Raw genomic sequence first — 27,218 nt, 5'->3', positions numbered from 1 at the left:
CGCCGTTGCCATGGCATCCCCTCCTGGCCGCCGCGGAAGCGGGTGCTGGAGTCCCTTTCGCCTCGCTGTCAGAGCTCAGAAGCAGGAGGCGAGAACTCCCGCGGCCACCTCTGTGACCCCAGCCGCTGCGCCTCACACAGGCAGGAGGGGGCTGGAGGGCGAGGAGTGGGGCACGGTGCGGGACGGGTCCGCGGCGGCGGGGCAGACGCCAGGCGGGCGGGCGTCAGTGCAGCGGGACGGCGTCTGCGGGGGCCTCGGGGACCCCCGGAGCTTTTTCGCACCGCTGTACGGCCAGGTTCCGACCGCGAGAAGTGCCAGCTTCGTCCCTGGGAGGCAGGCGCCCGCAATGCTGGCTCCGGGCCGCTCTGGAGACCCGCCCCTCGGCCGTGCAGCGCGGAGGGCCGGAGGCGTCCCGGCGCGGGAGCTGGGGACCCCTGCCCAAGGGCTGTTTGTATTGTGCTCCCGCACTTATTTATTCTGCATTAAAGGCTTCCGCTTTGACGTTCTCTCAGTCCTTAGCTTTTCAACAAGCGTGCTTAGAAGGCTTCGAGGTAAGACCGCAGTCGGTGAATTCGTGACGGCTCTGACTGTCCCAGTCCCCGACTGTCACTCAACTCCGAGGCTCAGGCTCCTCACCGCGCGGGGGCTGACCGACACTCAGGAGGAGGGTTGATTTCAGTCTCTTCCTACATTTCTCTGTAAGAGAATGTAGGCTAAGTCACTTACATAGATTCTACTGTTGATAAATGCTGAAATCTAAATGTGGCCGAGATCCACAAGGAACCAAGTGTCAGGCAGTGGGTTGCCTGCGATGCGTCTCTGTTTGGCATGCTGACTGTGTACCATATGGACAGTATCGGGCATGGAGATTAAAAGAATCCTAGGGGTCGAATATCCTGTGGTGCATTAAAAAAAATAATAAGGGACTTGGCAACAAGAGTTTATGGTTTGTGTCCTTTGTTTACTTGAGGAACCGGAGTTACAGAAATAGGATTACATTTCAGATTTCATACAGCTACAGTTATTTCTCAGTTACTTCACCTATGTATGCTTTCCCCCTTTAAGTTACAATAGTAGCATTTAATAACACCTAATATGTTTGACTTATAATCATTGTATTTTTATTAATTATACCATTTCTGTTTTAGTTTAAACCTGAGTTTTCACATGGACAGGATTCTTTGTAAATAATAAAGCACAACTCCCCAAGTTTTCAGGAAACTGCTTTTGAGTTCAGAACTAGGTTTATTATAAAAATGAGGGAAAGCACTAAGGAGTCCCAAAGAAGTTTTGACCTAAAAGTAATGTCACTTAAACATTTTAATAAACTTTAGATACCTCGTCTGGAAAAGAGCTGATTATCCCAAGGCACTGTGACTGTGAAAAACACTACTATTTTTAAAATTTCAGATTATGAGTTTTACTTTATTCTACATCATTCATAGTGCCCTTTTTAAATTAGTAGGTAGGTAGACACAGCTTAAGGGATTTAGCTGGTCTTGCAGCTAGGAAGTCTTAAATAAACTTACTCTGAATATTGATTGGTTTCTCCAGGTCAAAATATTATTGCCCTGAACATCTGATTTACAAATTATGGAAGCCTTACTTTTGAATTCTTTAAGAAAGTCCATTTTGTATTTTTAGTTGAAAAGAAGTAAATATCTGGAAGGAATTATAGTACAACTAATACTTTAGAAATAATAATAATTCTCTAGTTGAACAGTTGAATAATAATTTTATATTTAATATTATCTGACAGTCCGTCCTATTTACTGTTACTGTCTTCTTGATAGTACAAGGTATGAAAGTTTTTAATGAAAATGTATTTTATATAGAATACATTTTATACTTCTATGAATCAACTTCACCAATAGTAAGAATTAGTTGATACTTATTAGAAAGCTCTGAGGGCTGGGGCTGTAGCTCAGTGGTGGATCAGCTTACCTTGCACATGTGAGGCACTGGGTGTGATCCTCAGCACCACAAAAAAAATAAAGGTATTGTGTCCATCTACAACTAAAAAAAAAAAAAAAAGGATGGAAATTGATGTACTCATTTTTATTTGAACATGAGCAAATGTAAATGGGTCAAACAAACAAAAATCATTTGCTGTGACCTGGATGGTGTTTTAATGATTGGCAGGGGATATGGAAATCCTTTTCTAATCCTCAGTCGTCTCATCTACCTTTTTAAACCTCCTTCTAAGATTAGTGTTTCAAAAATTGTAAGGTTGTTAGGAATGTTCACATATAGAAATGTTTTGCCATTTCAAGTCCCTCATTAGGGTATATGCAAATATGTTTATTTTGACATTCTATGTTAGGTGTTTATATGTCTTAATTAGCTTACCTTCAGTATTAATCTCCATACCATATTATACCTCTAAAGTAGATTTACATATACCTTATCTTTTAAAAATCTTATAGCATTTATTCTTTAACAAACAGAAAATGAATGAAAATAAAGATACTGATTCAAAAGACAGTGGAGAATATGAAGATGACTTTGAAAAGGACCTGGAATGGCTAATTAATGAAAAAGAAAAAAGTGATACCAACGTAATAGAGGTATGTATAAATTGCCAACAATATTCATAATAATTACATTAGCAAAGTGCTTTGTGATTCTTGAAGATTTTGACATATTAGCTCATCCAAACCTCACAAAAAGTTTTTGATATACTCGGACAAATAAAATTATTCCTGTTATAGAGATGAGAAAATTGAGGCATAGTTTAAATGTTACATTCTAAGGCATGGAACAACGAGGTAACGGGATTAAATAATACTTAAAATAATAATTATAAAGTTATAATTTACATTATTAAATAACAAAATCATGATTTATTGCTTTGAACATACAATTTCCATTTGCTTAGCATGTCAAATTCCTACTTTCAGGAGTGAAGTTGTGGGGTTATACTTCTAATGCCAATGAAAAATAAAAGAAATCCCTTAAAATATAATATTTAAGCTAACATTTGAAACTTTAAGACTGAATTAGCTGTTTAGAAGAAGGAAAATACAGAAAAAAGTAAAGGGTCAAAGACTGGCCATTAGATACTTCTTGGCAAAAGAGATTCATTAAATGTGGTCATATACTATTTATCAGAGATGAAGCAGGAAAATAAACCAGTTCCTGGATCATGTAGGTTCTTTCTCTCTCTCTTTATAAATATATAGTGTGTGTATTTTATATAGTATTTGTGTGTGTGTTCATGTGAGAATAAGTGGGAAGTAATGAGGAGAAGAGCTGAGACTGGGATATGAATAGGTGATTTTAGAAGGATAAAGATCAGAGTATTTAGAGAAGAACCCCGATTTAAGGGGATTAAGGAAAAGAACATGAGAAAATAAAAACAGCAGATATTACAAACTTTTCTTGGTTCCATTTTGCTTTCTTAGTGATGGAGAAGACAAATAGGGTAGATACTATTTTCAAAAGGCAACAAAATCAAAAGTGAAGATTTTCCTAAGATGGTTTTTAAAGGGAGTTTTATGAATTTGAACAGAAGAATAGTCAGAACCAGTAGAGGTAAAGATACCCAGAGTGGTAAGGTTGAACCAAGTTCTCATGACTGGAATGGTATGAGATCCAGAGCACAGGGTGATAGAATTGTCAGTGAAATATGAATAAGAAGCCCTTACATATTCCTAATCATAAAATTCACAAATAGAGAAAAATCTATTTTGATTTGTCCACATAATAAATGAACAATTTTATAAAAAATAGAACCTCATATCCTTTTTTTAGATGGTTTGCAAGAAAGAAGAGAATGCTAATGAGGAATCAAAAGAGAGTGAAACAGAAGTAGAACTCATGAAACCGCTTTCTGATCCTGACAAATCCTTGAAGGATGAGGTTTCACCAAGAAGAAATGATTTCATTTCTGTCCCAAGTATTCAGCCATTGGACCCTGTATCAGATTCAGATAGTGAAAACTCTTTCCAGGATTCCAAACTAGAAAGCCAGAAAGATCTGGAGGAGGAAGAGGATGAGGAAGTAAGGAGATACATAATGGAGAAAATTATACAAGCTAACAAGATTCTGCAGAATCAAGAACCTGTGAACTATAAAAGGGAGAGAAAACTTAAGTTTAAGGACAAGTTAGTTGATTTGGAAGTTCCTCCACTAGAAGACAATGATATGTACAAAAATTATTTTGAAAATGAAAATATGTGTGGAAAACTCTCACAGTTATATATTTCCAATGAGTTAGGATCAGAAAGTGTGCTGCTATCACTTACTGATGGAAGCTGTGAAGAGAACAAAGATAGGAAGATACTGGTAGAGAGAGATGGGAAGTTTGAACTTCTGAATTTACAAGACATTGAGAGTCAGGGTTTTTTGCCCCCCATTAATAATGCTAGTAGTACAGACAATGAACCCCAGCAGTTGTTACTCAGATCTCCCAATTCCTCTATCAATAGTGTCAAGAAAGAAGAGCCTGCAGCAAAGATTCATGCTGTCACTCACTCAACAGGAGAGCCATTGGCTTTTGTCCCTCAGCCACCACCCAACCCTAGGACTTGTCAAAACTTTGCTCCTAACTCAGACAGAAGTAAAGGAAACGGAAAATCTCATCACCGGACACAGTCTGCAAATACATCTCCAGTGACCTCAACATATTGTCTTTCCCCTCGACAGAAAGAACTCCAAAGACAGCTAGAACAAAGGAGAGAAAGGCTAAAAAAAGAGGTAAGAATACAAGTGGGAATTATATTGAAAATAGAGTATATTTCTATGATTTATAAATGCAACAAGAATTGAAATTATTGTTCAAAGTATTGGAGATTTTGCTTACTTTATTTTTTAATTGTTAAGTGTTAAGAATAAAACACAGGGGCTGGGGATGTGGTTCAAGCGGTATCGCGTTTGCCTGGCATGCGCGCAGCGCTGGGTTTGATCCTCAGCACCACATACAAATAAAGATGTTGTGTCCGCCGAAAACTAAAAAATAAAAATTCAAAAATTCAAAAAAAAAAAAAAACAAAACACAGTAGAATCATCTGAATTAGAAGAGTTTGCTATTTTGACAAAACATAAGGAAAATGCATTGGATTCTATTATTTAAAGATAATTTAATCATGGATTTGAATAATTCAGTTTGTTTAAGTGATAAAATTTTAGAACTGGAGAGGATGTAAGAACTTGTTGATGCAGCTCCATTTGATAGACAAGCCTAAGGAGGCTGAAGTTCAGCACCTTGCCCAAGCCAGTGCTGTGAATTACAGAACTATTACCTAGGCCTGACTCCCTGTGGAGCTGTTTCCTCTGTGCTCTGCTGTTTTGCTCTTGGTTGCTGTTTTATAGCTCTACACAACTGATTTCAGCATCTCCCTTCAAATTTAAATAACTCCTTTTTTATAACATCAACTGAATAATTCACATAAAAATTTACTTTGTTCTTAATCATTAAACACCTATACATGCACTATTAACTCTTTATCTTCATCACCCAGATTCAAAAATCATTTTGATTTTGGCATATTTAATTCATCTCCTCCTCTTTCCTTGGTTAAAGTATTTTAAAAGCAAGATCTAGAGAGCATGTCATGTCTTATTTTTTTACTGGTATCTTCTCTAAATGATTATGGCATTTCCTTTCATAATCACAATACTATTCATCACAAGTAATACATTTAACAATAATGTAGAACATTATAAACTGTAACATATTAACATATACCCACATAATTGTATATAAAATATATAAATTAAGACATTTATATTGCTTCTAGAGTGTGGTTTTTCCTTTTGCATAACTGCAATTTGATGGAAAATTGTATAGAAGAGCGATCTAAAGTACTCCCAAACATCATCTTTGTATTGTATCTCTATTATATAATTATAGGCTTTATAGCTTAACTTATCTAAAGTGAAATTTCTTCATTTTTCCCACTAAAAAATTTGAGGTCCTGTTTTTTAAGAAGGTGGAATTTTTAGAGGGATCCTTTCAGGGGCAGAGAATCCTGAGTTTAGATCTCAAAATATATATCTCTCCACTATGATAACTCATACAATTTTATTAATTTTTTATTAATATATTTTCACATACTTTCTACTAGGAAGAACAACGGAAACTAGAAGAAGAGAAAGAAAAGAAAAAAGAGAATGACATGGTATTTAAAGCATGGTTGCAAAAGAAAAGAGAGCAAGTTCTAGAAATGAGGAGAATTCAGCGAGCAAAGCAAATTGAAGACATGAACAGTAGAGTAAGTGAAAACCAATCTTGTTTACAAGAAGGGAGTCTGAATGTGAGACTAAGGACCCATGGAAGACATGGAAGAATAGTGAGAGGTCTGCAAAAGATGGAGCATGAGATGACTTTATAGTTAGGTTCTAAGAAACAAAAAATCAAATTATTCCTATTTTTTCAAACTTTCATAGTTGTGTGCGGTGGCACATACCAGTAATCCCAGCTATTTGGGAGGCTGAGCAGAAGGACCACCAGTTTGAGGTCAATCTGCGCAACTCAGCAAGACCTTTTCCAAGATGAAAATAAATTGGCTAGGGGTATAGCTCAGTGGTAGAGCACTTGCGTGGCTTGTGAGGCCTGGGTTCAATCCCTAGCATCTCAAGCAAACAACCAACCAACAAACAGAAATGTTCATAGCACAGAAAAACAGAAAACTACCGATTCATTTTTTAAAGATAGTATAACTTTGCTGTTCTATTGAAACAGATAAATTCTCTTTCACTCAGACAAGTAGACATATAGAAATATTATGTAAAAACTAGCAAGTTAGAGACACTGAAATATTTAAATCGTAAAAATTTTAAACAAAAAATCCAAGAGAAAGTTAAAACAATAAAAACCCATATCTTTACTACTTTAAAATAAAAAAATAAAAGGTAAAAATTGAAAATTCATTTTTCAGCTCTTCCAGATTCATCTCATAGTGATAACTATTTTTGACAATGTGATGCAAACCCATATGTTATTTGTATTTATTTATTTACTTGACCAAAATTTTATTATGCAGTTTATTTTCACTTCATCATGAATATCTTTCTAGGCCATTACATTTAGATCTCTTTTTTTCAAAGAGATACATGGTATTCCACTCTTAAATTTATTAAACCATTCCCCATTTGTCAATGTTTAGGTAGGTTCCAATATTATGCCATTAATAGTGCTCTAGTAAAGATGTACTTTCTATTGGAAAATATCTGTAATCTGTAGGAGAGTTTTTTAACAGTAGAAATGATAACTTTTGAATGTTCAGAGTGAAATTTTTGGTTAGCTATGTAAATTAACTTCAAATTGTTATTCAATTTATAGTCCCCCCCAACAGTATGTGAGAGTGAATGTTTACCATACCATCTTTTGGTCATCAAATAATAATATACATACTTCTATCTGAGTATGGATTTGCATGTTTGTGAAATAAAAATAATTATAGATATATTGGTGTCTACCAATATATGGTTTTTGGCCCAGAGCTCCTAAAACCCTTGTAATTTCATGAGCAGTAGGGGTGCTAGGTGTGTCTTTTATTCTGATATTTGGTCTTTGACTCTGGTTCCTGACAGGGAACTCTTAATCCCCTAGAAATTATCCCGAGTAATAGAAGTATCTTTTGTTCTAATGAGGTAACTTGTTGGTTCCTGGATGGGGCTGGTGAGAGAAAAACTAAGGCATGATTAGGGATTGGAACTTTCAGTTTCATACGCTAGTCATGTCAGAAGGAGAGAGAGAGGGGCTAAAGACTGAGTTAATAGTCCATCATGACTAGATGATTGTAAGGAGAGAACCAAGTGAAGGAGCTGGAGAGGAGAGGTGGCTCGACAGTAACACAGGTTGATTTGGAACAACCTGTAGAAGGGGTCCTGATGGGTCCTTCCCCGCCTATGGGCCACGGGACACCCCCTCCAGGCATGATGGACCCACCTCCCAGAACCCACAGGGATGTGAGGCCTTCTTTGACCCATGGCCACAGAGTTATGGAAATAGCTCCACAGAGTTGTGGGCCCGATTACCCAGGGATATTACCACAGACTTATTTGTTATGCTCTTTCGTGGAGTCTCACCATATTGTTTCCATCCCCGTACAGGACATCCTCCCCTGGGAATGCACCCCCCACCAAGGCCCTCTTCAGGTCCCTGCTTGTTTCCCACAGGCTGTACATAGTTCTTTTATTTCTTTGTGGCCTATGAGAATGGCTTATAATAATCTCTCAAAAGAATGTTATAAATGCACTTGATATAGCCATTTATTAAACACCCTTTGATGTATTGAGTACTTAATAGTCAAGAAAGATTGCCTTTGAAAAATTAGCCCTAATTTTGCTTTCCTAGAAAACACTTTACTATACCTTTGTACCTCAAAACTTCAGTAAGAATGAAATAAACATTCATATGTTGTTGGTTCAACAACAACAACAACAACAAAAAAACAGGTGTACTTGTGTTGGTGAGAAATGATGGCAACTGGGTTAAGGTTATAGCAGTAGAGAAAGAAAGGCATTTGAGGTATGTTTTAATGTATCAATTGAAGGAACTTGGTAATTGATTAAATAATGTGTTTGGGGGAGAAGTTATACTAATACACTACATTTTTTTTCTAAGCAGTTTGGTAGGGGATACTAATTTGGGGAAATTATCATTTTAGTTTTTAAATTGTTGAGTTTGATGTACCTACAAAAAATTCAAGTGAATATATTGTAGATTAAATAGAGAAGATTATGTAGTGATCAGGAGAGATGTTGAGACTGAAGATACAAGTGGAGAGACTAGTAATTTCAGAAATGGGATAGTTTGTGGGGATGAAAATGTGGCTATAGGCATGGGTGACAAGAGCAGAGGAGAGTTATAAGACAATAAAATCTGTGGTGGGGCTAGGGTTGTGGCTCAGTGGTAAAGTGCTTGTCTGGCATGTGTGAGGCCCTGAGTTTGGATCGTCAGCGCCCAAATAAATAAATAAATAAATAAATAAATAAATAAATAAATAAATAAATGTCTGCCAACAACTAAAAAAATATTTTTTATAAACTTGGAAATGGGATGGAGAAGACTTCTGATCCAGGAGTGATTAGAGGTGGTTACATTACCAGCTTTAATAAACACATTGGTATTAAAGGAACATTAGTTTATTTAGGGAGTAGAGGAATGCACTTTGGAAGTATGGCAGAAAATTTGTAGGTTCTATTTGAGAGAAGAGGCTGTTCCTTGGGGCAAATCAGGCTTTGCATAAGATAGGGGATTTAAGGCTAGAGCCCTCTCAGTGGGTCAGGAGGATAAGAGGATTTTGGAAGTTTTCATATCATTGAATAGGTTACAGAGAACAATCTAGCAAAGTTTATGAGGGAGGGAAGGAAGTAAGAATTGGGTAGGGAAGAATCACAGCACACTGCTGTAATGGTTTAAGAGTGTAGAAGACGAGAGGCACTTGTGTTTCCCAATCACTAATTGAGGAAAATACAGCTGTGACTGAACTGCTGACTGTTTCCAGGATGGACCTTCAGGCCTCATAATATTCAGCCTAGTAGAATTTGTGTTAGGTATTTGTAAAAATCAATGTATACTTTAGTATTCTTTTTTGTACTCTTTGTTAACAGAAATCATAACCTTGAATATCAGTTTCTGAAAACATGGGCTATATCAAACAACTTATTTCAAATAATTTTATGTAAGAATTCATCATGGTTATATATTTTCCTTTGCAATTACTATATTTAAAATTTTTTGATACATTTGCATGTCTATCTAAAAAACTGAGTTTAATGAGATTTCTGAAATATTTTAGTGAACTTCCTCCCTGCTGAAGCTTTGGTAGTTGATTAATTTGGCTTATTAAAACATTGTGATAAGTGCATTTTGTTTATTACTGCTGAGGGGCATTATGTATAATATGAGTCATAATTTCCAGAATGTATTTCCAGCATATTGTATGTAGAATGACCTTTTCTATATCAGATGAAAGAAAGATCCTGGGTGCCATTTTAGGAAAAGTAGCTAAAAATATTTTTTGGAGGAATAGCTAAAAATATCTTTCCTGCAATGAAATTTGTTTCCTTTGATCAGTAATATATACATTGTATGTGTGGGGTATATATACCTATATACTCTCTATGAGCACCTACTCCACCATTACTTCTAGTATCTTCATCACTCGAACCAAGAAGAAACCCCCATAATAGTCTTTTTGAGCTCTCCTCTTCATGACTCCTTTTTTCCTGATGCCCTGACCTAGAAATTCAACTGTTCTAAAAGCCCCAAGTTCCCATCTCTGTTTCATGAGCCCATGAGACCATTAACTGCTCTATGCCATTTCTCTCTTCCTATAATGTGGTCAGGAGAGTAAACAAGTCAGATGAACATGAGGCTGTAGCATGTATTTTTATTTCTGTCAATAATCACAACTGCTGCATATATTTTGTCTGGTTTTACAGATGATTAAGGTGGAAAGGAATCTGATGTTACTCCATTCATGGCTGGATGTAGAAATTTCAGATTCTATGGTCTTTTGCTTTTATTTCTTAATCAGTTTATCCATTAGTAATTATTTTTATTATTCATATTTAATCTTTATAATTCTTTGCTTTCATATTTCTAATATATTTATCTTCTAGTTCCCGCAATATAGAAAGTTATTTGCTATTACCTTATATATAATATTGATGATAAGACTTTTTTTAGTTGTGATTTAATTTGCTTTACATTTTAAAAGTGTAAATATTAGGGCTGGGGTTGTGGCTCAGTGCTGGAGCTGTTGCCTAGCATGTGTGAGGCTCTGGGTTTGATTCTCAGCACCACATATAAAAAAATAATAAAGTGAAAGTCCATCAATAATTTTAAAGATTTTTTTTAAAGTGTAAATTTTAATGTAATGAAAAGGAGATTCAGATTTCCTTTCAGGAAGGTGAGGGGCTTGGGATTTTTGTGCCATTTTATACCCCTTTTTTGTTTAATCTGAGGTTATCATTCCCATTATTTTAAATGAAAACTTTTGAAAATCCCTTAGAAGCAACATTTTTAAAATAGTTGGTGCTTTTTAAATAGATAATACAAACAATACAATGTAATTCAAAAGTTAAAATGTACCAAGAATTCTTTCTCCCAGCTTCCCCAGCTAATAAATTCCCCTTTTCCAGTAGTAACCAGAATTAGCAATGTTTTGTGCTTCTTTTCAGGAGTATTATCATTCATATATAAACATATGTGATATGTGGATATAAACCTAAATTCTATCCACGGATGTGTATGTAGATGGAAGTTTTCAAATCTTCCATTATGTGAATAGATCACAATTTACTTAATCATTCCCATTTGTTAACATTGCAGAAAGACCCTATTTATAAAACAGAAAAATCTAAAATTCAGTACCTTAGTCACACTGACTATATTTGAGTGCTTAACAGCCACATGTGGCTAGAGGCTACTGTATTTGGACAACACAGATACAGAACATGCCCATCATTTTATAAAGTTCTCTTGGTCCATATTATTCTATAGGAAGAGAAAAAAAATCAATGATTGATTGGATGATAGATATATCAGATTCCCCAGAAAAGTGAGAGAGAGAGAGGGGGGGGGGGAGAGGGAGAGGGAGGCCATGATAAAGGGGAAAGTAAAGAGAAAGGATGGTGTATTTATAGAGAAAGAGAGAGGGAGGAAGTTTTGGGGTATCTGGAAAAAAATATTTCAAGTAGTGTTAACAGTAAGAGCAAAGAATCTGAGAAGGGATTGTGTTTGGTATGTTCAATAAATAGCAAAAGAGTCAAAGTGAAGCTATAGCAAAGTGGCTGAAGAGCAGATTGAGTCAAGAGAAGTAGCCTATGTCCGGTAAAGTACAACCTTGTAGGGCATGGTAGGAGCTTTGGATTTTATTTTGAGATGAGAAGCCATTAGTGATTTCTGAGCATCCATGACACAATCTATTCCACATTTCAGAAGGATAATTCTGGCTGCTATGTGGAAAACAGATTGGGTAAGGTATGAAAGGCGAAGTACAAAAAGGGAAACCAATTATTAAAAGCAAAACTAGTCAATAGAAAATAATGGCATAGATTAGGGTAGCAGAATTTAGGATATACTTTGAAAGTAGCACCAACAAAATTTGCCCAAAGATTAGATTATAAGTTTTATGTTATGCTATAAATGATTTTTGAAAAAAAATATTCTGGTTTTTTTCTTACTTTATGAATCTATCATAAAATCAATAATTATGCATTGCAAAAAAGGGAAAAAATACAGCTAATTTCTCAAAGAACTAGTTGATGTAATGTATAAAGAGTTCCTAAATATCAAAAGAAAAGGATCAACACTACTAATAGACAAGTTGGCAAAGAATTTTTCTATGAAAAGGCTATGGATGTATTCTACCACACTTGGTATGAACTTTAAATATAATTTAAATGGCCTCATGTGACAAGTGGCTACTGTAGTATACAGAGCAGACACAGACTGTATAAGAGGGGGAATCTTGTTTTTGTTCATGAAACTCCATACTTATATGCCTGCCATGTAGTAAATATTTTATAAATATCTGTCAAGTAAATGAAAGAACATGGGTGCCCATCATTCCTCTCCATCCCTTAATCCTTGACTCTCTTGATCCATGATTCCTCTCCAGTTATTCCCAACCTTCCAGGTGTTCAGTAGTCACCCTTTAGATCCAGATGTCCTCTCCCTAAAGTTTGTGCATCCAAGATCTGAATTACATAAGTCTTACAAATTAGATGGGCACATACTTGCCAGTGTTGATTACAAATAAGAGAAAAGGTGAGATGGAGGAAAAGGTCTTCTTTGTCACACATCTCCTATTTGAGACAAGCATTAAATGAGTGTACCATTTCCTTTTATATTTTTAGCTAGACATCCACGTAAGTCATACTTTCCCCAAGGGTAGAGAGTTCCAAATATGTTCCTTTCCTCTCCCTTTTTTCCCCCCTAAATAAGAGCTTTTTCAACTTTGGAAAATTCTCTGAAGCTAATATCCTGATGCTGGTCCTCCATGATAGTAATTATAGTTTCAAAGATGGACTTACCAGTTAAGTACATTCTGACAGATATTTTTAAAACTTCAAAAAAGTTTGAGAGTTCAAAAAAAAAAAAAAAGGGCAGATGGCACCAGTGTTGGATCATATAGCATAAACTAGTTTTCTATTGAGCACCTTTGAAAATAGCTCCTTACACCTTAATTCCATTCACTGCCTATGCCCAGCCTTTCTTCAGTTCTTTGTTGTATGTTTATGTCTCTGTGCAAAATTTTTTTGACAGAAGGATCAATTTTGAAAATAAAACTTTTAATCTATAATCCTTGTGTGTGGGTTTAACTTTTGTTTTTTGTTCTGCAACACAATTTAGGAGCTTACAGATGCCAGGTAAGTTGTCTACCAATGAACTATATCCCTAATCCTCTCAATAAGACTTTTGAAAGAAAACAGATGGCAAGTGAGTTCAGGGTTGAATTTCCTTCAGAAGGGCAATCTGCACTGCTAATTCAAGGGTGATGTGGTCTGCATACTTGGAATGCAGGTAATGAGGTTGACACTTTTGGGAAAAATGGATGACCAGGCAATGTATTCTTGTAGGGTCCCATAGATGGGGACTCAGAAAGTAGTTTTGGTTTCTCTAAATTAATTAAACCCTGTTTAATAATCAGCAGGAAAGCAGAGATCCACAAGAAGCTTTTCGATTGTGGCTTAAGAAAAAACATGAAGAGCAGATGAAAGAAAGGAAGACAGAAGAACTAAGAAAACAAGAGGAATGCTTATTCTTCCTTAAAGGAACAGAAGGCCGTGAAAGAGCTTTTAAACAGTAAGTTCAAAGACACAGCTTTATTATTTTTTTTCTTTTTTCAGGCTAACCTACTTTCTTTCTAGTTATCTGGGTAAAACTGCATTACCTCATTAATTCTGAGAATACAGACCCAGCTTCTTAATTTTGCTAGCAAGCCTTGGGAAAAATGGGGACTAGTAAGTATTGAATCCACTTATTTGAAGTTTCATTCTTCTTTTTTCTCTCTTTTATAATCTTTTATTATAAAAGAAACAGTAAATGTGCATTGAGAAAACAGAAGCTATTTACATTCCTCACACAGAAATGATGACTGTTAGTTTTAGAATTCTATATTTTTCTCTACATGAAATTGTAAATTACTAAGTCACAGTGAATGTACTGTTGTACAGTTTGCTTATTTTATTAATGATATTATCTAATATCCAACCCTAACAATTTTTTTTCCAAAGCGATACATGAATGACTTAGAGGTAACCTGTTCAACTCATATCCAATTCAGGTTCATAGAAAACTATGATTTTTTTCTTAAGTCCATTTTATTCTAATAGTTTAGTTGTTTAGATATTTGTATCTGAAAAGAACCATATGTATGTATAAATGTATATGCTTGCTCACACGCCACATACACACTTATATACCAGCTGTATGTGTATGTAATTGTTTTGATTTTAAGTACCAAAGCACTAGATTTATTTTATTGACTAGATTATTTAGGATGCAGACTCTTCCTTGTTTTTTTGTTTTTTGTGGGGGGTACTGGAGATTGAACTTGGGGGTAATTCCACCACTGGAATAAATAAACTTCTCTTACAGTGAGTCATATCCCCAGCTCTATTTTGTACTTTATTTAGAGACAGGATCTTACTGAGTTGCTTAGGGCCTTGCTAAGTTGTTGAGGCTGCCTTTGAACTCTTGATCCTCCTGTCTCTGGGATTACAGGCCTTAACCTGTTTTGATGTGTTCATGCTTAGGCTTATTTTTCCAGTCTAAGGAAGAACTTATTTTATGCATTGAACAGCAAGAGCTGTATAATTTCCCTATCAAGAAAAGTGAGGCAATGTTTCTGAATCAAGCTAGTAGTATTTCTAACATAAGTAACATTTTAGAATATAGCTAAGTGCAAAGAACAAGTTCCTTGGGATCTAATAGTTTTTTGCTTAGAAAGCAATATTCCTAAAAAGGGTAGGACTTACAGCACTTGTAAAACATTGTTTATTACTAACAGCTAGTCTTGTTGGCAGTTTCATTATAGGACAGACTTCATTAATTAACTATGCCTTCTTGAATTTCAGGTGTAAGCCTGAATTTTTTCTCTTAATAGTTTGTGTTGTAACATTATTTCAATTGATAATTACTTTCCTAACCTTATAATGTGAAAAGTGAATTAAGGGGATGATTACCAAATATGATCTTGCCTTTTTTCTATAGATGGCTAAGAAGGAAACGCATAGAAAAAATAGCAGAGCAAGAAACTATGAAGGAGAGAACTAGACAGCTCCGACTAGAAGCAAGACGTTCTAAACAGCTACAGAACCACTTTTATAACATGCCAGATGCCAAAACTTTTCGGTTCACAGATCCTTACAGCTGAAGGTTTCTATTAAATACTTCATTTGGCAGCTGCTATCATAAAAATTTTGGATATTATTTTTTATGGCTCTTGTGTTTGGTAATACTCTAAATTATGGAAATGGTATTTATCTTTTGGTGATGTTGACAATAAATATGTTTTTTGTAACATTAAAACAAAATAAACTTCTCTACAGTGTTGAAAGGTGTTGTGCCATCTCTTAGTCTGTGAAACAAATAACATATGAACTTCATGTTTTCCTACATCTAAATGATTAACCTTTCTTCTACCTAGAAAGAACACAAGAAATGGACATATTTCATTAATTCTTACTATTGTTCACAAATTTGCAACAGAACATTTCAGAGAGGAGAAGTAACTTCTTTTTTTTTAAAAAACATTTTTTTTGAGAGAGAGAATTTTAATATTTATTATTTTTAGTTTTCAGCGGACACAACATCTTTTGTTTTGTGTGTGGTGCTGAGGATCGAACCCGGGCCGCACCGCATGCATGCCAGGCGAGCACGCTACCACTTGAGCTACATCCCCAGCCCCAAGTAACTTATTTTTTAAAAAATATTTTGTTGGTGCATTATAATGACATAATGTATTATAATTATGCATTATAATAGTGGGATTCATTGTGACATATTTGTACATGAACATAATTTGATCAATTTCATTCTCTTCAGCCTCTCCTATTCTTCCTTTCCTCCCTCCTCCAAAACTGTCTTCTGTTCTGCTGGTCTCTTTTCTGTTTTCATGATAATTATTTTTTTTTGCTTTTTTCTCTCCATTTTCCACATGAGAGGAAAGATATAACTCTTGACTTTCTGAGTAGCTTATTTTTTGTATACAGGAGTGTGATTCTGATAGCGTTGCTGGCCAACCCATTCCCGCTTTACAGCCTGTAGACAAATCGGGATTGCTTCATACCCTTCAGTCCAGCAACTCTACCCTGGGAGTGCACCGATACATTCTACTCCATCTTATTTCATACTGGTGAGAAAGGACGCTGAGAAATATTTCATCTAGCTTCAGTTAGGCCACTACAACTGGCAGCTCAGAAAGCAGCACAAAATGAGGAAGGGGTTAACAATCCCCTGTCACTGTTCTTGCTGTAGACACAGATCAAGAAGAAACAGATGGGGCTGGGGTTGTGGCTCAGCGGTAGAGCACTCGCCTCTCACGTGTGAGACACTGGGTTCAATCCTTAGCACCACATAAAAATAAATAAACAAGATATTGTGCCCATGTATAACTAAAATAAATAAATAAATAAAAGAAACAGACAGACAGACAGCTGGGTATAACCAAGACCATCCATTCTTGTCAACTATTTGGACTACTGTAGTGGAGACAATTTTGTCATTTTTATGAAGAATCATTTTCTTTTCTTGTGTGTGTGTGTATGTGAGTGTGTGTGTGTGTGTGTGAGAGAGAGAGAGAGAGAGAGAAGAAGAAAGAAGGGTAGAGAAGAGAGTTCAAGGCCCATGAAGAACAACCAATCCCAAAACTAGCAGAAGGAAGGAAATAAATGGCAGAGCTGGAATCAATGATATTGGGAATAAAAAAAATAGTACGAAGGATCAATGAAACACAAGAGTTGGTTCTTTGAAGATAAATAAGATTGATAAGAGCACTTAGTCAAACTAGCCAAAAGAAAAAAAAAGGCCCAAATTAATAAAATTAGAGATGAAAAAGGAGAAATCACTAGATATCTCAGAAATCCAATGGATCATTGGGGACTATTGAAAATTTACACTCTAATAGATTGGAAACCCAAGAAGAGATGGATATTTTCCTAGACAAATATGATATGCCAAAACTGAATTAAGAGGACAGAAAACCTAAACAGACCAATAACTAGCAATGAGATAGAAGCAGTAATAAAAAGACTTTGAAAAAAGAAAATCCCAGGACCAGATGGATTCTCACCTGAATTCTACCACACCTTTAAGAAGAACTAATGCCAATATTCCTAACATTAGTCTATGAAAGGGACAAATATTTCCAAGTTCATTCTATGAGGCCTTATCACACTCATACCAAAACTAGATAAGGACACAACAAGGAAAGAAAACAATATCCTTGATGATAAATAAATAGAAATAAGGACAACAATCACTTATTCATTTTAATGAATTCAGAGAAGGCCTATGACAAAATTCAGCACCCATTCATGATAAAAACACTGAAGAAACTAGGGATAGAAAACCTACCTCAACATTATCTGAAAAATCCAAAGCCAGCCTCACAGTAAATGGGGAAAACAAAGCATTTCCTTTAAAATATGGAACAAGTCGAGGATATCCACTCTCACCACTCCTGTTTAATATAATGCTAGAAATTCTAGCCAGAGCAATTAGGCAAAAGAAGAAAATATAAGGAATAAAAATAGGAAAAGAAGAAATGAAAGTATCATTGCAGGTATGATCTTACACCTAGATGATCCAAAGAACTCTACCAAAAGACTGATAGAGCTAATAAGCAAATTTGGTGAAGTAGAAGGTAACAAAATCAACATACAAAAATCAATAGCTTTCTTATATACCAACAATAAATCTGCTAAGAAATCAGGAAAACAATTCCATTCACAAAATAAATACATAAAATACCCAGGAATAAATCTAACCAAGGAGGGGAAACTTGTCTTCTTGAAAATCATAGAACATGAAAAAAGAAATTGAAGAAGTCTTCAGAAAATAACCTTCCATGTTCATGAACAGGCAGAATTAACATTATTAAAATGGTCATACTACCAAAAGGAGTATACAGATTCAATGCAATCCCCATCAAAATAACAATGACAGCTGGTGTGGTGATGCTTAGGAGGCCAAGGCAGGAGGATTGCAAGTTCAAAGCCCGCTTCAGCAACTTGTTGAAACCCTGTCTCGAAATACAAAATAAATATGTTGACTGGGCCTGTGTCTCAGTGGTTAAACATCCCTGGTACTTAAAAAAAAAAAAAGAAGAAAGCAAAACAAATATACAAATGAAAAAAAAAAACAATGACAGTCTGCACAGAACTATAAAAATAGTCCTAAATTTCATTTGGAAGAAAAAAAAAATCCATAAAAACACCAATGCTCTAAGCCAAAAGAGCAATGGTTGAGACACCACAATAACTGACTCCATATTATACCTCAGAGCTAGCCTAACAAAAACTGCATGGTACTGGTATAAAAACAGACACATAGACCAACTGTACAGAAAAAAAGACAGATAAACCCATATATTCCAGTTCTCTGCATGCACCAATTGGGTGTCCCATAATTCAGTTCATTCTCACACTACCTGGATATAATGCAGACCCGTGAATCAAGAGTGCAGTCTCATGAACCCCTACTTTAGATGCCAAGCAGTAGGTCTCCAGGTCAGTTTCCACAGTTATTTGCTGTAATGACAGGGGAACACTTAATGTTTTATCTCTTTTTAAGAGGCTATAGTCAGTAATAACAGATGAAAGAAATGCTTAAGCCAAAGTATAGAGGAAGGAGAGCAAAGCTTTAAGATCTTTCTGGGTGCTCCACCTCTCTCACTTCCATATGCTCAGTGATCTGGCGAACTCTTCAAACCTGTCCTTTTGGATGTTTATGGAAGGAAGCTTCCTGATGAAAGCATGGTTGATTAAATCACTGGCCCTTGGTGATCAACTCAACATTTAGGTACTCTCTTCTCCCTGGAGGTCAGGGAATAGGCCAAAAGTTTGACTCACCTGAAGTTGGAGGATTCACACCTCTCAATTAAAAGTCTACAGTGACATAAACACTGCATAATGAATAAGGGTAAATCATGAGGGTGAGTGGTATAGGATTGTTGAAAAAGAAGTTCATACATTGATGGATATTTGATTATATTTATAGATATATTTCTAATTATCCTAGCTCAAAGTTTCATTTTAATATTGACAAGCAGTGGTGAGAGTGGGCATTCCTATCTTGTTTCTGATCATAAGTGGAAAGCTTTTGTTCTTTAACAATTGAGTAGAAGGATAGCTGAGAGTTTTCTCTAAGTGCCCTTTATAAAATTCATTTTTCCTATTTTTCTGAATCTCTTTAATCTTGAGAGTATTGGGTTTTGTCATAGCGCTTTCTGTGATAAGTGAGATGATCCTGTTTTTCTCCTTTGTTCTTTTACTGTGATAATACTGCATTCATCTTCTCATATTGAACTACCACAGAATTCTTGAAATAAATCGCACTTGTTCATGGTGTATAACTAATATTGTATTGCATTTGGTTTGCTAGTATTTTGTGGAAGATTTTTTTTTCATATGTAAGCAATAATGTTGTGTAATATTCTTTCCTTCTTGTCTTTGGCTTTGTTATTAGGGGAATACTGGTTTCATAGAATGGATTAGGAAGCATTATTACCTGTTTGTTCCTTTTCTATTTTTTCTTGATAAGAAATGGTTTTAATTATTCTTTAAATGGTTGGTAGAATTTACCAGCGAAACTCTCAAGTCCTAGACACCTATTGGGTGATTTTGTTGTTTTTTTTTTTAAACAGACTTAAGTTTTTAGAGCAGTTCATAGCAAAATTGAACACAAGGCAGAGTTCTCATATACTTCTGGCACCCCTCCCCCAGACTTCTCCCTGATTAACTTCCTACACCAGTGTGGCTCCCACATTACCGATTTCCCACACCAGCATGGCGTACATCAGAATTGATGAACCTATACTAACACTTTATATCGCCCCAAATCCATAGATCAAATTAGGATTTACTCTTGGTATTGAGAACTTTTTGATTATGATTTAATCTCTTCATTTGTTACAGTATTTTCATATTTTCAATTCTTGAATCAGTCCTGGTAATTTGTTGTCATAGGAATCTTCCCATTTTGTCCAGTTTATCCTAACTGATGTACAGTTATTCCTTTTTAAAATTAAGGTTGGGAATAATGTCCCTACTTTCATTTCTAATTTTATTTATTATCTTGGTCAATCTGACTATAAACTTGTTAATTTAAAAAAAATTTTTAGTTGTACATGGGCACAATATTTTTATTTTGTTTATTTATTTTTATGTGGTGCTAAGGATTGAACCCAGGGTCTCACATGAGAGAGGCGAGTGCTCTACCGCTGAGCCACAACCCCAGCCCCTATAAACTTGTTAATTTGGGGCATCTTTTCAAAGAATAAACTTTCGATTTCTTTTTTATTTTTCTAGTCTCTGCTATGTCTCAAATGTTAATTTCCTTCCTTCTGCTAGCTTTGGGCTGTTTGTCTTTTTCTAGTTCCTTAAGATGTGATGTTAGGTTATTGAGATTTTTCTTTTTAACATTCAGCTTATTTACTATCACTGTATTATTCCTATTGACACTCTTAAACTAATAGCTGCATTAGTGTCCCACTATTTTAACACAGATAAACATAAAGTGTTTTTAAATTTTTTCTTGTGGTAAATATACATAAAGCTTACCATTTTAACCATTTTTAAATGTATAATTCAGTGGCATTAAGTACATTGACACTGTTGTGCAAATGTTGTCCATCTCAGAACCTTTCCATCATCCCAAACTGAAACTTTTGTGCCCATTAAGCCAAATTTTTTTTGTGCCCGTTAAGCCCATTCAGCACTCCCATAGTCCCTGAAAACCTCTATTCTACTTTCTGTCTCTGTAAATTTTTCTAGGGAGCTCATGTAGATAGAATCATAGTATTTGTCCTTTTGTGTCTATTTTACCTAGCATGTTTTAAAGGTTCATTTGTCTTTTGTGTATTTGTCTAGAAGTGGAATTTTAGGCCTTATGGTAATTATGTTTAATTTTTTGAGGAATTTCCATACTGTCTTCAGGAGCTGTTGCATCATTTTACGTTCCTACTGTCAAAGCACATCTTCACTAGCACTTGGTATCTTTCTTTTTTGTTCATAGCCATCCTGATGGATATGAAGTGGTAGTGATTTGTAATTCCTTAATGGTTAGGGACATTGAGAATCTTTTGATATATTTACTGACAATTTGTATCTTTTTTAGAGAACTAGCTATTTTTTTTGTGGGTTATTGGTTTTTTAGTTATCAAGTTGTAGATGCACAAAAGTTTTAAATTTTGATGAAGTTCAATTTATTTATTTTTCTTTAGTTGCCAGTGTTTCTGGCATCATAGCCAAGAAAAATCACTGCCAAATCCAATATCATGAAGATTCTACCCTAGGATTTCTTCCAAAAACTGTATATTAAGTAAACCTAAAGGAAAAGGAAAAGAAGTCGGATCTGGTGGTGCATACCTGTAATCCCAGCTACTCAAGAGGCTAAGGCAGAAGGATCCCAAGTTCAAGGCTGGCCTCTGCAACTCAGTGAGACCCTGGCTCAAAAACAAAAAAGGGTTGGGGATGCAGCTAAGTGGTGAAACACTTCTGAGTTCAATTTATGGTAGCACAAAACAACAAAACCCAAAAAGGCAAAGAATCAATTATAAATAGTAAAAGCTAGAATAGTAAATGAACTAACATACATTACTCAGGAAGTATGTGTGTGGGGGGTTGGAATAGTCACAATAAAGAGGTAGGGAAATTACTGCCACTTGAAACTATAACTCAGATGATTGACACAGAAATAATTAAATTGACATTAACATATATTTTAACCAGATTTATCTTTTAAAGATTTCTCTGACAGGCTCTTCTGCAACTTATATGTATGTGTGTGTGTGTATACACTTAAAAGGCAATAAAAGGGTACTTTATCATATATATATTAGGATTGCATTTTTTGAGTTTATACAATGTTCTAGAAAGAGTCTACCTTCACCATATACTATAAAAATCAAGTTGGATATTTGTTGTGTGTTGCCTTTGCCAAAAAGCACCGATGGTTATATTTCTTTTACATGTCAAATTGTGTCCACTTAGAATGTAGAATCCCTTGCATAAAACAATGAGAACATGTTTTGTGGAAGTACTTGTTAATTCGGCTCTAAATATTTTTTATTTTCCTAATATATAGCATTTAGTGTTTACTGTGTATTATATATATTTGTTGTCAAGGTCAATTGTTACTCATGGCTACTCTCTTCTCTCAAAGTGGAACTGGGGATCGAACATAGCACTTTGACCACATTGAGTGGGAGTTTTAAGGCTGAGAGTAAGGCCTGCCTGAGGCACATCATAAAGAGAAAGCAGCTCATTAGAAACTTTCATATAACAATGGTAAAGACAGCCATCCCTACAGGAGAGCACATTCAACATAGGAACACAGATAAAGATAACATGAAAAAACAAGGCAGTAAGAAGCCTCTAAAAGTTCAAAACTCCCCAACAACTAAATCCAGGGATAATGAAGTGTAGGGAATATCAAGGAATTCAGTTGATTACTAAAATGATCAGTACATTAAAAGAAAATATAAAGAATGCACTATGGGAGTAAATGCAGGATATGAAAGAACATTTCAATAAAGAGAGATATTCCGAGGAAAATAAACAAACCAACAAACCAGAAATCTTGGAAATGAAAAACTCTCGTTAAATGAATAAATCAGTTAAGTCTTACAAGCAGACCAGATCAATACTAGGGTTGGAGGATAGGATGCAGGAAATGGAACATACAAAGAAAAATAAACAACAAGCAGAATATGCAAAAGTTCTGGGGCAACATTAAAAGAATAAACTTAAGAATAGATGGCTTTGAGGAAGGAGACAAGATACAGACTAATGTCATGGAAACTTAGTAAGATAATAAAAAAACTCCCCAATCTTGGGAAGGACATGGATATAGAGGTATAAGAGGCATTTAGAAATTCAAATAGACACTGATTACAGATTAGGCTATAAAGCAAATCTTAGCAAATATAAACAAAAAACAATAGAAACAAAATAAACTGAAATGATATTTTGCATTTTTTTAGATCATAATGGTTGAAATGACAAGGAAAACCACAGAAACTACACAAATACATGGAGATTAAGCAATGTACTTTTGAATGATGAGTGGGTCATAGAAGAAATTAAGGGGGAAATTAACAAATACATACAATCCAACCAAGATGGAAACACAACATATGAGATTCTCTGGAATGCAAAAGTATTAAGAGAAGTTTATAGCTATAAATGTTTACATTAAAAAAAGATCTCAAATACACAACCTAATGATGCATCTTATTTATACAAACAAGAACAAAATTCACCCTAACTCTAGTGGAATGAAATAAGTAATAAAGATTAGAACTGAGATTAATGAACTAGAAACTAAAATAATACATAGGGTCAATGAAACAAAGGGTTGGCCTTTGAATAAATAATATTGATAAATCCCTAGCTAAACAAATCAAAAGACAGACGGAAAACCCAGATTAATAAAATTAACAACAAAAATAGGGCTATTACAATAAATTTTGCAACCGAAATCCAGAGGGTCATTAGGGTATATTTTTAAAATTTATCTATTAAAAAGTCTAGAAGAAATGGACAAATTTCTATACTCGTGTGACCTAAGAGAGGACAGAAACCTAAACAGACTAATTACAAGCAATGAGACTGAAGCAGTAAAATGCTTCCCATTAAAGAAAAGACCAGGACCTGATGGATTCACCAGGTCTTCAAATGCCAGTACTCCTCAAAGCATTCCATGAAACTGAAAGGGAAGATGTACTTTTAAACTCATTCTATGAAGCTCACATCACCCTCATACCCAAACTGGATAAAGATATTTCAAGGAAAGAAAACTATAGATCATAGATGCAAAAATCCTAAATAAAATATTAGCAAACTGAATTAAACTATACATTAAGAAGATTATTCACCATTATCAGGATCACTGCATTCCAGGGATGCTAGGAGGGTTCAACATATACAAATCAATAAATGTAATACACCACATGAATAGAATCACATGATCATGTCAACAGATGCAGAAAAGGCCTTCAATGAAATTCAACAACCCTTCATAATAAAAACCCAGAAAAAAACTAGGAATAGAAGTAATTTACCTCAATATCATAAAGACTATCTATAGCAAGCCTAAAGCCAATAAGAAGGCATTGCAATTTCAAGTTATACTACAAAGTCATAACAATGAAAATAGTACCATACTAGCAAAAAACTGACAATGTAAACCAGTGGAACAGACTAGAAGACACAGAGACAAACCCACACAGATATACTCATCTGAGTCTTGATAATGGTGCCAAAAAACATACCTTGGAGAAAAGACAGCCTCTTTAACAAGTGGTGTAAGGAACCCTGTATATCCCTTTAGAGAAGTATGAAACTCAATTCCTCTCATTCTGTACAAAAGTAAACTCAAAATGGATCAAAGACCTAACTATAAGACCAGAAACTTTCCAACTGTTAGAAGAAAATGTAGAGGAAATACTCCTACATACAGGCACAGGCAAAAACTTCCTGAATTAGATCTCTGTAATGTGAAATAAGAGAAAGCATAGATGATCTGGCCTCTAATTTAAAACCTTCTTCACAGCAAATGAAATAATTTTAACAGAATGAGGAGACAACTGACAGACGAGAGAAAATATTCATTAGCTACCCTTCCAACAAAGAACAAATATCCAGAATATATAAAGAGGTCCCAAAATTCAACATCAAAAAACCAAATAACCCAACAAATAAAAGGACATATGAACTGAATAGATACTACTCAAAAGAAGTACAAATGGCCAACAAATATATGAAAAAAATGTTCAACATCTTTGGTCATCAGGCAAATGCAAATCAAAACCAGATGAGTTTCCATTTTTCTCCAGTTAGAATGTGGACCTTTAAGAATACAAATAACAATAAATGTTGGTGCAGATGCATGAAAAAAGGAACTCTTTTACGTGACCTGTAGAAACATAAATCAGTAAAGCCACTATGGAAGTCAATATTTAGGTTCCTCAAAAATCTAAAAATAAATTTATCATATGATCCAGCTATACCACTCCTTGGTATTTACCCAAAAGAATTAAAGTCAGCATATTTTAAAGACACATGCATACCTATGTTTATTGCAGCACAATTCATAATAGTCAAATTATGATAGCCCTGAGTGCACATTAACAGAGAATGGGTAAAGAAAATGTGGTACATAACATATAAGAGACATGTATTCAGTGATAAAAGAGGACAAAATCTATCACATGCAGTAAAATGGATGGAACTGGAAACCATAATTTGGAGCAAAATAAGTCACCTGGAGAGAGAAGTACAGTATGTTTTCTCTCATATGTGGAAGTGAGGGAACAGAGAAACAGAGAAAAGAAGGGACTCTATGAAATGAGACCAGTAGGGTGGAGGAAGGGGATAAGGCTGAGGGAGGTATTAGGGTGTGAAGATCAATTTTTTTGTGTGTGTGTGCACAAATATGCCACAATGAAACCCACCATTCTGTATAATGAAAACACACACGCACACACATACACACTCTCACTCACACATTAGCCCCTTCACCCTTAGTATTTTTGTAAGCCTCTTTTGTAGCCTCCAAAATTACCATAAAAATGATTGAAACCTCTTCACCCTGTCTCCCAGGTATTATTTTTATGTAAGGGTTAGAAATTTTTTTCTGTAAAGAACAAACCGTCAAGGGTCTACAAGTCCTGCTGTATCTACTCTGCTGTTGTTCAAAACCAGCTTAGGCAATAGCAGATGAATGGGTATGGGGTGACGTTTGACTCATGGATTTAGTTTGTCTGCAGTAGTGCACCCAAATGAAACATTTTCTTACAGAAAATGAATAATATAAGAATGATGTAAGATGAATAATATAAGAATAATAATTTTGGGCCTCAAAGACAGGTAGAAAATCTTTTTGAGTCTTTTAGCATAAACATTGTGTTTGCCTGGATATTACCCTGTACTCTAAACATACCTACACGGTTTGCTTTCGTACCCTGAGATATTTATTAAGAAAGGATAATCTGAAGTCCAGAACATAAAATATCTTTGTAGATATATGATATGTAAAGAGGAAGTGACATTACCTTGTATTATAAGAACCCAACTCCCAAATAAAAATGACTCTTGGACAAAAAGCATCCCTCCAACATATGGAATATTAAAGGACAATAAGTTCTCCCTGGCAGTGATTGCAGCAATTGAAAGTTACATTTTCGTATCTAGTATAGGGATGAAATCGTCCAATATTTTTCTTTGTAGCAAGTAATGTGGTTGGTGAAGACTGAGAAAATAGATTATCAGATGAGCTTTCTGTACAGGTGACTGGATCCAAAATGCGTAGAACCTAAGGAAAACGAGAGGTAATATTAGACGTATGTAGTATGAACTATAAAAGCCTTTCATTTCACTGATATATGACTACCTATGAAGTTCCAGTTCACTAATATGGAATTCTTATAAAAATCACATCTGAAGGATGAATTTGAGAACTTATCCCCCCGCAACCATACATTTAACAAAAATTCCTAGTTATTATTAATTACACTGTTACATGTTTTTTTAAGAATGATAAAATTAATGCTCTTTTATGAATACTGACAGAAAAAAACAGAAAATGAGCTTACATCAATTCTACCTTGTGATGTCAATTTTTATCTTTAAGTAAATGATGTTCACTATGTCTTCTTTTAATCTTTCATTCAACTACTTAAAATCAAGATTTTGCTTTTCATTCTTTTATCAAATGCTATTTTGCAGTATGATTAGTTTTTATTTGTAAAATAAATGGCTTTTCATTTCTCTTTTTCCAACTTACATGCAATAGTTTGTGTTAACAATCATGTTTTCATTTCTTGGGTTCCATAATACTATCACTCTCCCTATTCTTCACTCTGACTTTTCCTATTTAGTCTCCTTTACTGATAATCAAAGCAGGAACTTTTGGATTGAAAATATTTCTCTAACATGTTTATAAGGATAAAGATAACACGTCTGGCTCACAGCTCTTCTATCTCTTGTTCATATTCTCCCAATAATCGTCACATGATGAATATGAGTTATGT

At 35.0% G+C, this 27,218-nt stretch overlaps 2 protein-coding genes across 6 annotated transcripts in view; one reads left to right on the top strand and one right to left on the bottom strand.

Moving 5' to 3' along the window:
* The first annotated feature begins 1 nt into the window (after position 1).
* Positions 2 to 15,521, top strand: Ccdc181 (coiled-coil domain containing 181). Of its 4 annotated transcripts, none has more exons than XM_040278304.2 (6): positions 2 to 140; positions 2,448 to 2,567; positions 3,754 to 4,698; positions 6,069 to 6,215; positions 13,614 to 13,765; positions 15,176 to 15,521. In XM_040278304.2, the coding sequence occupies exons 2-6, from the start codon at positions 2,451 to 2,453 to the stop codon at positions 15,336 to 15,338; spliced, it is 1,524 nt and encodes a 507-aa protein (XP_040134238.1). In that variant the 5' UTR covers positions 2 to 140; positions 2,448 to 2,450; the 3' UTR covers positions 15,339 to 15,521. The 4 variants fall into 4 exon arrangements, with proteins under 4 accessions (XP_040134238.1, XP_021578353.1, XP_077878398.1 ...); XM_021722678.3 differs by having other exon boundaries at positions 13,611 to 13,765; XM_013356146.4 differs by lacking the exon at positions 2 to 140 and adding an exon at positions 416 to 551 and having other exon boundaries at positions 13,611 to 13,765.
* Positions 10,330 to 27,218, bottom strand: part of Blzf1 (basic leucine zipper nuclear factor 1) — a 35,193-nt gene continuing 18,304 nt past the window's right edge. For both annotated transcript variants that reach the window (XM_040277902.2, XM_005319835.5), the window contains one exon: positions 10,330 to 26,500. In XM_040277902.2, coding sequence (XP_040133836.1) covers positions 26,362 to 26,500 — 139 coding nt within the window. In that variant the 3' untranslated portion in view covers positions 10,330 to 26,361. The remainder of the gene's footprint in view (positions 26,501 to 27,218) is intronic.

This window comes from Ictidomys tridecemlineatus, chromosome 10 (assembly GCF_052094955.1).
Source record: "Ictidomys tridecemlineatus isolate mIctTri1 chromosome 10, mIctTri1.hap1, whole genome shotgun sequence".
NCBI classification, from domain to species: Eukaryota; Metazoa; Chordata; class Mammalia; order Rodentia; family Sciuridae; genus Ictidomys; species Ictidomys tridecemlineatus.
Note: the sequence above shows the minus strand (reverse complement) of the source record. Positions and strands in the feature narration are given on the sequence as shown.